Source organism: Pinus tabuliformis, chromosome 9, assembly GCF_031772625.1.
Source record: "Pinus tabuliformis cultivar Carrire ecotype Pingquan chromosome 9, CPIR1, whole genome shotgun sequence".
Classification (NCBI taxonomy): domain Eukaryota; kingdom Viridiplantae; phylum Streptophyta; class Pinopsida; order Pinales; family Pinaceae; genus Pinus; species Pinus tabuliformis.
In genome coordinates, this window is record NC_142307.1 from 1,759,956,818 (window position 1) to 1,759,969,859 (window position 13,042).

Here is a 13,042-nt window from a genome sequence, read left to right on the forward strand (position 1 = left end):
ATAAAGTTATGAATTATCATGGATGACACATATGTATAAAAAGAGTTTAATGTAAGTATTCAATTTTTATATGGTTATTAATTAACTTTTTAATATATAGTTTTGAAATATCATAGTTAGAGATACGAATAATCCTTATTAAATGTATTTTAATGTTATATGGATGTTATGATTTTTTTATCATTTGTAATTTTATTAATAAAAACAAAATTGTAATATAACAAATTGAATTGAGAAAAATTATTATTTTTATTATTGTTATTTTTTTTCAGTTGAATACACATCATCATTATTATTATTTAACCCTTCACTAAAACAACATCTCTACCATAATGTATATAATGTAAATGGACACTCTATTATCATTTTTCTTTATTACATTTAACACTTCATTCATTCAATATTTCATTACAACATCTTTATATTGAGTTGTAAAGTGTTTCTCAATTCAATAATACTCTTTTACTTTGATTGGTAAAATTTTTCTTAATTTAATAATAATTTATTATATTAATTAATAAATAATAAAGAAAAATAATTTATAATAATAATTAAATAATAATAATAAAATTATAATTAATAATATCATATACCTATGCTTTTTTCAATATTGAACTTCCAATTTAAAAAGTTTCAATATTGAACTTCCAATTTAAAAAGTTTAATAAAATGAAATTCTTCGCTGAAAAAGATTAAAAAGTTTAATAAAATGAAATTCTTCATTGAAAAGGATTAAAAGATAAAGAATAAAACATGAAGGAAACCATTGTTTAATTTCATACCTCCAAATACAATCAGCCCCATTTCCTATATTTACTTTCGAGTGATGTCTTAATGTTGGGATCATCGCATTGGATTGCATCCCACAATCCTCTGGAACATTCTATTTTCTCGAGATGATTTAACTTATCCCATTCCCCACGCAATCTCAAGTGTTCACATCCGTTTACATGTAAAGACTTGAGTATTGTGGGTAATGGTGAGGCCAGCTCTCCCAACCCTCCACTTCCACTTGCTGCGCCCACTGCCCCCATCCCCACACTCTTCAATGAGTGTAATGAACTAAGTGATACCTCCTGTGGCTTTGGAAAACCTATTCCCAACTGCAACTCCTCCAACTCAAGGCATTCGTATATCCCTAGTTTTCTTAAACATGGCAACCCCACCCCCACACTCTTCAATGACTGTAATGAATTAAGTGACACCTCTTGTAGCTTTGGAAAACCTATTCCCAACTGCAACTCCTCCAACTCAAGGCATTCGTATATCCCTAGTTTTCTTAAACATGGCAACTCTGAGGGGAGCTCTTTCAACGGCCCACATTGACCTAGCACTAGGTATGCGAGCTTTCGGAATTGAATAACCCAACTCGGCAGTCGCTCCACGTTGCAATACCACAGAGACAAAGCTTCCAGATCTTTCATGGCCTGCATATCCCGCGGAAGGTAATCTTGACCAACAGCTTCTTCAAAACCCAGAGACAGGTCCCTCATCTTTGACCAATTTCCCATAACCCCCTCTTTAACTGGCGATTTTATTTCTGCACTGAAAACCCTGAGCCCGCTCAAACTTTGCAGGTCCTTTAAACAAGCATACTTTCTTTCCGCATTTGCCTCCTCCTCAAAACTTAATTTCAACGCGCTCTTGCACATATGCTCCAAACTCTCGCAATAGGTTATGTGAAGGGCCCTCAAACGTTTGAGTTCACTTATGCTCTCACCGTAATTGAAGACAGCTCCAAAGATTCAAGAATTGGAGCTCCTTCAGGTCGCCAATGGATTCCGGCAATTCACAGATGTCCTTGCATCCAGATAAATTGAGGCAGGCAAGATATTTCAGATTTCCTATAGAAGGCGGCAGAGACGTTATGCCAGTATTACTAAGATCGAGGACCCTCAGTGAGGGCAGCTGAGAGAGGAAGCTTCAGTGAGGGCAGCTGAGAGAGGAAGCTTTCAGGAACTTCTGTAATACCGGGATTCTGGCTCAACAGCAAAACTGTGAGGGACGAACACGCGAAGGTTGTGGGCAGGGAGTGTAGAGCATTCCTCATCAACGACATTCTTGCACAGCCCTCCAAGTCTTCCTCAGAGGGGAAATGGCTCACGCCCACCCCGGCTTTGAAATGACACCTCTGCTCCTTCTCCCATTTTTCATGTCAGTTAAAGCATTCTCCCATTCATATAGTTCAGTATGGTGTGCCATGGCAGCAGCGACTACAATTAAGGCGAGCGGCAACCCCTTGCACTCCTTTGCAATGTCCCTGGCAACTTGCTCTATTTCATGTGGAACATTTCCATTCTCAAATGCTCGGCTACGAAACAGCTGCCAACCCTCCTCTTCCAACAGCGGTTCCACTGTTATAATCTCCTGCACCTTCATTCTTGCACACACTTGTTTATCCCGAGTGGTGAGCAAAATTTTAAAAGCTGTGTCATTCAATGACACTCCCAGATCTTGAAGCTCAACACTTGTCCACATATCTTCCAACCACATGTCATCGAGCAAAAGGAGATATTTTTTATTCTTTAAAAAAGAGCGCAGCATTTCTTTTCGCTCTTCGAAATTGGAATTTTCTTGAAAACCTCTTAATTTCAATCTATCAGCAACAGAATTCTGGATACCTAGGATATGGTTTCTGGAAACAGTTACCTTAATGATGAGCTCAAATGAATCCCTTACACGCTGGCTGTCGTTGATGGCGTCAAGCAGCGACGACTTACCAACACCCCCCATACCTTGTATACCAATTCTTCGAATGCTGCTATCTTCATCCGTTAACCATCTCTCCACAAGCTCCATCTGTGTAGATCTCCTTGTGTCTACAACAATACCAGAACCAGATTCGGGGTTTTGAACTAGTACCTGGGTGCGCGGAGTAGGGTCCCCGTATTCCCCCCTGTTGGAGGAAAATCAGATTGCCTCTGTAAATGGAGTTCAGCAACACTTGCTTTCCAGTCTCTGATACGTCTGCCGATTCTGTAGCGGCAGACGCAGTTAGGACACCAAGTGAGACAGGTTTTGTGTTGCTCATAATCACTGCCAATAGATCCTGAACTTTCTATGGCCTCGCCCGCCCTATCCAGCCAACCCTTCACTATACTTTTAGGGTTCATGTTTACTCGAGCGAGCTCCACATTTATCTCATGCATTAGATCGATCAGACGCTGAACTTCGCCTTCCATGTCGCTGATCGCTTGAGGCAAATAAATGACCAATTTCACCTCTTCAACAACCTTTTTGAAAAGGCTGCCTACACCATTGGCTGCAGCCCCAGTTCCAATATCCAAGCACCACGCCATTTCCTTCACCACAGTGAGAAGTCTTCAAATCAAATGCGTGAAGATTAAGAATTCTCTTTCCACTGCAAAATCAGCAGCAAGATTAGGATTTCTCTTCGCTCAAATTGTGCTGAGGCGCTGAATCCATCCACCACTAAGTAGGCAAGCATGAGTATTAATTTATTTTCTGGTTGTGGTCCATTCGTACTCAAAGCATATCTTTCCTTGTGGGTGGGTGAAGGTGAAAAGTATCTGTCCCCTGAAATGGCCCCATCTTGTTTGTTCTCAGAATTTCACTGGAAATTCCAGAGGGTCCCGCTCAGCTGCTTTTCAATGGGTGGGATGGAGATAAAGGTAGGAAATAGTGAAAAGGGGACCACTTAGATAGTAATGTGGACTGTGAGCATCTGAGGTTGTCAAGTAGGGCCCGCAGGTTAAATACTTGTCGAGTATGAACGGGTCCCTCAGACGTTTGAGTCAAGAAGTTGCGGTTCAACTCTCCAGATGACTCTCCCTCCACATGAACTCAAGTTGCTCTCCAGCTGTTGAGTACGAAATAGACTCTCAATTTGATTTGATGTTGAAACGAAAGGACACAAGGACCCGGCCTACACTCAACTGAAGGAGGAGGAACCCAACTATTGACGTCGAGTCAGCATCTTTCCAGCTGTCCACTACGAATGTTTCTGTCTCGACGTGACATATAGTTAGTTAGTGTTGTAACCAGAGTATGATACAGATCAATAAAATAAACAAGGGAGGCTGCGTAGCCGCTAGTCCCTGCTTTGAGTGGGAAGCGGTGCTGGAGCTCGTTGTTAATGCGGATTATGTTGGATTCTGTGCACAAGTGATGGCAGCGCCTAACCAGCCTGCCATAGGGCATTAAATGCCCGGGGATATGCACGCAGCTTAGCCCGATAACATGCGAAAGCCCAAATATTATTTAATGCTGAAACTCCCCGCTCCAGTGTTATCGTGTTAACCAGCGTGCATATCCCCGGGCATTTAATGCCCTATGACAGGCTGGTTAGGGGCTGCCCACAAGTGATACACAATTAGAAATTAAGCATACAACACGCCTATAGATCCACACGTATTTCTCATTCAGAAATTCTGCTCTCAGTAGGTTATTGTAACTTTAAACGCAACAACACCATCATAATGATACATCAAGCTAGGGTGTTCTCTCAGCCTCACGACTTGAGCATCTTCGCAAACTCTCTATCCCAATGAACAAATGATCAAGGTCTGGACGATTCCAATAAACTGAGAAGTTGAATGAGCGTCATCCACGACTCAAATATTATATGATTCCCCGTAGGAATTTTCTGAAGTTATGATCAGAAACGTAAGCTTGAAAATGACAGTGAAATTGTTTAGTGCACTATTTAAATGTTTATCACTGTTGCAAATAATTTATGTTAATAATTTGATAAAAGGTTCAAGTAACGTGTAAAATTAATCATGAAAATTGTGTTTGTCTATCTTGATTTCAAACAACATGTAGTAAAAATTTCACAATTTTTATAAAAGTTTCGAGTAAGGTGTAAAATTAATCATGAAAATTATTTTTGTCTATCTTGATTTCATGTAAAAATTTCACAATTTTTGCACACTGCAGTTTTTTCATGTGAAGAGCAATATTTGTTAAGGGAAGATGGCCAGCCGCCATTTGTTTGGACTGCTGTTGTTCATTAAATTGCATTCGAACTTGCTAACCACCCGATAAGCAGCTCTCTGCCTTGCCAAACTAGAGCTTTCCCTCCCTACGACGATCAAACCCTACCCTAAGAAAGGGGCAAGAGCATAGTCATAAGTAGCAAGCGTAAAGGTGGGAGAGAAAGCAGATAAATAGCCATATTATTCAGATACTTTCGTGCGGAAAATCATTAAAAAAGAGAAATCCCAGGCGCACCGATCATGTAGTAATCCAACCTAGAAGAAGGTAGAGGAGAAAGGGCACGGGGAGAGCCCACTTCCAGCCAAGTCAAAGCCATCCATCCAATCGTCGTAGGGTTACGGGAAGAGCTGCCTATCCAGCAGGCGCCAGATGATTGGCCGATTATCCAGTTGTACTTCAGCAGGATCGAGTATAGGTCCCGAGATAGAGAATAGAATTATTCTGTGTCGCCTTATCCTGCCAGTAAGATGGTTGGACACCTGGAGGGGCAGTTTGCCTTTGCGCTATTTGACAGATGCACGAAAATGAAAACATGCAGTTATTGCATGCCACCCACTTGTCCTGTACCTTTTTCCATTTTAAGCATTTCTACACAGCCCTTCTCTGGTTTGGAATGGACGGAATGGACACTCCCGATCTGATCCGACGACAAAAGTCTTGACTGCATGAAGACGGTTTTAAACGAGAAATCTGTTCGATCGATCAAAGATCCTTTCTTGTCCAGCGCTACGGCTTCTGCACGGTAAATAACTCTTCTGCAACTTTTAATTTTGGTTTGCTGTGAGTGTTTGGACGGAAGCTTCAGCAGAAAAATCTTGATATTCTTGCTCTTGTCCTGACAACATTTCAATGTTCAATTGAAAACCTTAGACTGAAAGATGGAAAAGCTTTGAAGTCCAGCGCTGTAAATGTTGCAAATATGGCAGCGTATATTGTCTTAATCTTTTGTATTAGACGTGTGTGTTTACGGTGGAAGAGAGGAAATCCAAAGAACAAGAGATCTTTGCAAATTATTAGTGAGCTAGATTTCAAGTTAAATTGTATAGTTTGGTTAGATAGCAAAAATACAGAGAAGATATGTTTGGACGGAACCCAAGACAGGTTGCAGGTCGGGCGCTGCAGATACAACAGAGTTGTGAATTGAGATTCCGGTGTTTTGGTTGGGGTCTGCTCTTCCCCGAGCTGTAATTGTGTTCATCTGCCTAAGGAAAATTCTGTCTTTAAATTATGTTCCGTATGTATCTTTTGGCACTGACTTGTCTTTCAAATTTTTCTTCCATTACCAAGTGGGCAGAGAAGATTATTAAACTTTTAGTGGTGAATTTTTTCTGTAGATTGTACATTTCCGGAGCCTGGATAAGCCGAAGGAAGATGATTTTTGTTTGGAACTATAAGTGGTTCGAACCTTGGTCTCTATAATTGATGCAGGTTGAAATCCCTTTGCATACAACGAAGACTAGAGGTAAATTCATGCTCTGAAACCGTGCTTATCATCATTTGTTTTCCCCAGTTAGATGCATATCACAATATTTGTGTTACTTCCAAAGTTTTGTTGAGAGCTGAATTCTGCAAACAGGTGGAGGTCGAAGTGATGATTGTAGGAGTTAAGGACAAAGGTCCAACAATACTTCAGCGAGCCAAGAAGCATTCGGTTTCTCTTCTGGTTTTAGGGCAGCCCAAACCACCCTTAGTGTGCAAGTAATAAAACAGAAATTCATGCTGCTAAATGCAGAAAACTCAGTATCATTATTATATTTGCAGTAAGGAAATATAGTATGATTAATACAATATATGATTGACTGATCATGTAATTGCTGATAAATTTGAGATTGTGTGCAGACTGATAAAAGCCGAAGAATGGGAGGTTATCTGATCAGTACCAAGAGACACAAGTCTAGTTTCCTGTGTGTTGCAGCGACACAAGTCTAGTTTCCTACTATCAAATATCTCAAATCTTCTCAAAGCACTGATTTCATAGAAATTCAAATTCAAACTTAAATGCCTCAAGATTTTGATTTTTTTATTTTATTTTTGTATTTAAGATTTTACATATAGCAAGTAAAGGTAGGAGAGGCATCAATGAAAGAGATAGTTTGTTACCTTGTTTGAGTTTCAATTTGAAAACAGTTCCAGGAGAAAATTGACCGAGCTAAAGAGCCAATTCAAGCTCCAACGTCCCATGACCAGAGTCCCTGATTCAATTGCCTTGCCGCTGAAGCCTATCCACAGGAAAATTCTATGATCTTCTTCTGTTCTTCTTCTTTTCTCTCCAGCTTCAAAAAGAGAATCAAACTGGAAGAATTCACACCTTTCAACACTTTTGAGAATCAAACTGGAAGAATTCGCACCTTTCAACACTTTTGAAGCAGCAGAGTAGGATTTCTAACCAGATAGAGATTCTTCAGCTGTTATACCACTAACTGTGAATCCAAATGTGTCACTAACCTACGAATACCAAGAGCAATGGCTTCGGATAGAAGTTCAATGGCTGCACTATATTCCACAGTGACATGCAACAACGCCACAGTAGACACAGTAGCAACAGGTGGAAACTTCAAAGAAAAAGCAGCAACAGGTGTCACAGCAGGAAGGATGAAGGATGTACTGGAGTAAGGGTGTACCTGGGAAGGATGTATGAATAAGGATGTACTGTTAGCATTTTATACTGCTAGACTAATGTTAGCATTAGTCTAACCAGTCCAAAAAAATGAACAAATGAATAACAAAAAACCAACATAATATATGCTTTCTGGCCTCGGGAAGAGGCCAAATAAGATAGTAAAGGACTATTTATCCAAAAAGTTTCATTATACTCGATTAAATAGCAGTCGCAAACAGCTCGCAAGCAGCTCAATTAATGTTAAGTTCATCCGATCCGATTACTATAGTCCCTGGCCATTGCCAGATGGCAGGGACTAAAACGCTGCTTTCGAGCTGTGACCATGAAAAAAAAGCAAAGCATCAAAGTAGGCCGCGGAAATAGTGAGATTCTTTTGACCATTTTAGACAACGAGTATTGTTTTATGTTTTGGAGTTTCAAATTAATTGGTTGATTTTTTTTATGTTTGGGAGTTTTAAATTAAGTGGTTTGATTATTTTATGTTTTGCCCTCGAAATAGTGAGATTCTCTTGACCATTTTGGACAACCAGTATTATTTTATGTTTTGGAGTTTTAAATTAATTGGTTGAATTATTTTAAGTTTGGGAGTTTTAAATTAAGTGGTTTGATTATTTTATGTTTTGCCCCGGAAATTGTGAGATTCTCTTGACCATTTTGGACCACCAGTGTTATTTTATGTTTAGGAGTTTAAAATTAATTGGTTGAATTATTTTAGGTTTGGGAGTTTTAAATTAAGTGGTTTAATTATTTTATGTTTTGGAGTTTTATTTTTGATTAATTTGTTGCGTTTATTATTTAAAATTTGTTTTGAATATAAAAATAAATTTATTTTTTTTCAAAAATTTTATATATTTAAATTTTACAGAATTTACTAATCAAACTTATAATTCCACTAAATTTAATAAAATTTGAAACCAATTTAAACTCACACTACATTAACTACTACTTCTTACATATTGGCACAATCATCTCACTGCTCTGTAAAAAGGATTAAAACATGAATAACTTAGAAATATATATCACAAAAGGAACGGTTGGGATACTAGTGCAGTGCAACTAAATAGATAATAAAAATTTGGATTGTTATGGTTCTTAATTGTCCATTGGTAAAACTTTTCCAAATTTTAATTTACTGTAGGTGATAGAATAGGTGGTCTCTAACTCTATAAATGAGATAAAGGTGTCTCCATTTTCAATTTTTAAAGGGCAAACATTCGAAAACTAGATAAGTGTATGACATGTTTGTTGTTTTCTTTTCCCTAGGTGATAAAATAGGTGGTCTCTAACTCTATAAATGAGATAAAGGTGCCTCCATTTTCAATTTTTAAAGGGAAAACATTAAAAAACTAGATAAGTGTATGAGATGTTTGTTGTTTTCTTTTCCCTAGTTTTTAATGAGAGCATTGCTATCTTTCCAAACAAATCTTCAATAATTGTCATAGCTAATGTGTTTTTATCAACTCCAGGTGATTGTGCACATAACTTAGCATACATTATAAAATACATCAAACAAAAGTTGTTTTTTCTTAACATTTAATTTATTTTTGTATTTTTATTTTTATTTTTTAATAATATTTTTGGTGGTATGATTAAATTTCTCTAATTTTAATTTTTTATTATATTATTATTGTTTAGAGGATATTTAAGGTCAATTATAAGTTTTTTAGATGTGTTATTTTTTAATATAAATAAATTAATATGTTAAAAATTATATATATATAAAGCATTGTGAATTATTTACTTATATAGAGGAGAATATGTATTCTAAGATGAATGTTGGGTAAAATATAGTGATGGGTACTATTGGTCATTAATTAATGGCTATGGAAATTGGAAAACGCAAAGAGACAATAATTGGCATTTTATTTATGAAAATAAAGGAAAATAGGAGAAAAGGGAGATGAAGGGTCACATATTTGCATGAGAGGGAAATTGAAGGAAAATGAAGAAATTAGAGACCTCAATAATAAAAAGGCTTCTAAGGATCATTTCTCAGCTTTTCTTTGGTTAACCTTTTGTCAATTTTAGCTTGCAACTCTCTTCAATTCTCTCAATCTCTCATACTCTTGCGCACTAAAAGCATTCTTGGAGCATGCTTGGAGCACTTTAGCATTCACTTGGATTTGGAAAAATAAGGCAAAGTAAAGAAGGAAAGCGCAAGGTGAAAACAGCATCAACAACTATACCCAGATTTCTTTCCAGGTAATAGGTTGCATGTATGATCTCCTTGTTGATTTATGGATGCATGATATATGCATGTGATCATTTGGTTATGAGATGTCATTGGCATGGAGGATTTCCTAGATTGGCAGTGGTTTTTAGCCTTGCCTTTCCATTTCATGGATATCCATGGTTTTGTTTGATTTTTTCCACTTGATTGTTTTTAGGTTCTAAGAAAAAATAGGTAATAATCACATCAAGAAACATTTGTCTACCAGTTTCGAACCAACCAGTGTGGTTCATTGTCAAAACAAGATGAAGAATCAGATCATGGCAGCGGGTTCATAATTCCTTATGGTTGTGGGTTGGAACAAATGCTCTAGAATCCCTAGAACAACTTGGTTGAGTTACTAGTCCTTGACCCTAGGTTGGGACAAATGATTTGGAGCCCTTGGTGGGTTGAGTTACTAGTCCCTAGAGCTAGGTTGGACAAATGCTATGGAGCCCTGGAAATTTGTGGGTTAAGTTACTAATTCCCGGAGCCCTGGACAACTTGGGTAGAGACCGATCTGGTTGGTGTTAGTGATATCCAACCATGAGGTGGAATCACTAGTTGAGGGTTGAGGTGGTTTGGACTATGGAAGATCTGGTTTGGTTTGTCTTAGTTTATTCTATGAGATCCCAAATTCATGATTGGAATATGGTGTGGGGGTGATTGGTTGAAAGAGAGATTTGGAAGTCCCTAACTTGGTTAGTAATTTCATATGTTAATAATAGCTATTATTCTATTGTGGTTCATGTATATTTATTGGCAATGTGTTGGTGATATTATGGCTAGGATGTCATGGTTTATATGTTGGTTATTTTCTGGTTATATGTTGTTTATATGATGTGTATATTCTATGGCTCTAGTTATGAATTGTTGATCTATTGATCGGTTGATGAAAGTATGGACTAATAAGTGTTGTTGCAGCTATGTAGAGAGGGAATAGGGACTTCTCACTAACTCTCAGATGAATCTAAAACTTTTATGATCAAATATGCATTCATGACCTGTATAGCTTACATGTTTTCCATGTGTTTGATGAAATGTTTGTTATGATCTAGGTAGTCTAGATCAAGTTTTTGAGTTGGGATTGAATGTTTAGCTTTGTTACCATGTTAAATATGATTCTGGAAATTCCCAAGCAATTATGGGCAGTGGTCTGGAGGCAGGCCTAAAAAGGTGGCACTAAGCTCAGGACCGCATGCTCAGAACTAGATAAATTGGGGTATAACCACATGGAAGCAGTGTTGTGCATGTAGTTGGAGGCCTATAACCACATGCATGCCTTGTTGTGGGTGCAGTTATGGGCCCAGGGTAGAGAAAATGGGTTCCAACTTAAGGTTTGGCCATATGGGGTGGTTGTTCAGCCTCTAGGTGACCTATATCGCCTATAGGATGTCAGTATGTGGTCAGTTTGTCAGCCTCACTTCCTTAAGTTGATCTAGGAGGTCGAGTCATGTCATAGTAGCTCTTTGTCTCATGTTTACCCCTAGAGGCCGTGAAACTGGGTAAATGTGGGAGAGGTGGTTACAAATTTCTATCAGAGCTCCTAGGTTCAAACACTTGGACTGGATGGGAGGAATGTGTTTGTCGTGCATGCATGTTAATTGTCTATGTGTTCATTATGAATGCATTGGAATAATCATTGTTGTAGTTGTTTCGTCATGTAGAGGTTAATGATGTTGATGTTGAGATTATTGATATGTTGATTTCTGTATATATACTTATGTTGTGCTAATCCGGATTGATTTTGCAGACAAGATAGCCTCCTCTGAACTTCATTGAGGCATGTTGATTCTGTTTATATTTGGTTTATCAGACATGGTATGTTTACAAGAAGTAGAATATCAAGATGACAAGAAAAATGGTGGACTACAGTTCACGTGATTCTCCCTACAGATCAAATGAACAACATGGTGATGAGTACTCCCTTGACATAACAAATACATTGATAAGTTTGAAAGAAGAGATCAGAATTTTTAAGGAAGATAATGACAAGATCATTCAGTCACAGGAAAGACTTGCTAGGGCACATGAAAAGAAAGCAAATGTTAATGCAGTCATCCTTCAGATTCTATCATATTTATAGAGATAGGGACCGCTTAGGATCATTCATGGACAGGAGGAAAGGACCAATGGGGCATATGGCCGCAGGTCTCAATCAGGATACAGGTTTGACAGGGATGACACAGACAGAGATGGTAGGTTCTTGGATACACCCGATAGGAGGGGTAATGACTATGGGTTTTATTCTAGTTCTAGTTCGGAGAGACAAAATCATCATAACTACCACCATTTGTATAGGAGGAGTGAGAATAAGTACTTTATAGAGGAGTTTAAGAAAGAAAAGCCTCCTACATTTGACGGAGAAATGCATAAGTCACAATATGTAGAAGCTTGGTTGCTTGGGATGAACAAGTTTTTCAGAATGCATGATTATTCAGAAAATATGAAAGCTAGGATAACTACTTTTATTCTTAAAGGAAAAACAAACATTTGGTGGGAAGATGTGAAGAATGTTAGAGGCATTTGAGAAGAAGAGTTGACTTGGAGTGAGTTCGAGAGACTTTTCAGGAAGAAGTATCTATCTGAAAGGTACTATGATGATAAGTCAAAGGAATTTTATGAGTTGAATATGGGATCTATGACTGATGAGGAGTATAGTAGAATATTCTTGGAGTTGTTGAGATATGTGCCTTATATTAAGGAGAAGAAAGAAAAGATTCAGAGATTCATTAATGGGTTGTTGGTGTCATTCAAAGATAGGATTGAGTTTGATGATCCTAGATTGCTAGATGAATCCATCAAAAAATTGAAGCACTATTATGAATAATCGAAGCACAAGACTAAGTCTAAGCAAGATTGGAAAGGTAATGAGAATAATAAAGGAAAGTGGGCTAAGGAGAGAGGAAAACCTCAGAATACAAATGACAAGGAGAATGCAGAACTGTACAAAAAGTTCAATGCGACCGACAAATCACAAGGATTTCAGTCTAAGAAGTGAAACAAGGGTGATGGTAGGAAGCCTTTACAATGTTAGACTTGTGGCAAGGATCATTGCAAGAGAGATTGTCCACAACATCAGGGTAGAAGACCACAAATATACAATTCTCAAGAGGCATAGAAAGTTGAGGATGTTGGACAAAGTATTCCTCATATTTATGTAGCATTGGATAATAGGTAGACTGATCATCAGGCATCTATTATCGAGATGGAAGGTAAGATTTTTGATTAAGTTATTTCTATTTTGATTGACC

General features: G+C 37.8%; 1 protein-coding gene across 1 annotated transcript; it reads right to left on the minus strand.

Annotated features, from left to right (window-relative positions):
* Positions 1-2,100: 2,100 nt before the first annotated feature.
* On the minus strand, positions 2,101-2,799 carry LOC149155802 (putative disease resistance protein At5g05400). Its single transcript, XM_089444528.1, has one exon. The coding sequence runs from the start codon at positions 2,797-2,799 to the stop codon at positions 2,101-2,103; it is 699 nt and encodes a 232-aa protein (XP_089300654.1).
* Positions 2,800-13,042: the final 10,243 nt, after the last annotated feature.

Coding starts and splice junctions, on each gene's coding strand:
- LOC149155802 (XM_089444528.1), bottom strand. CDS start 2,799: ATGGAGCTTGTGGAGAGATGGTTAACGGATGAAGATAGCAGCATTCGA.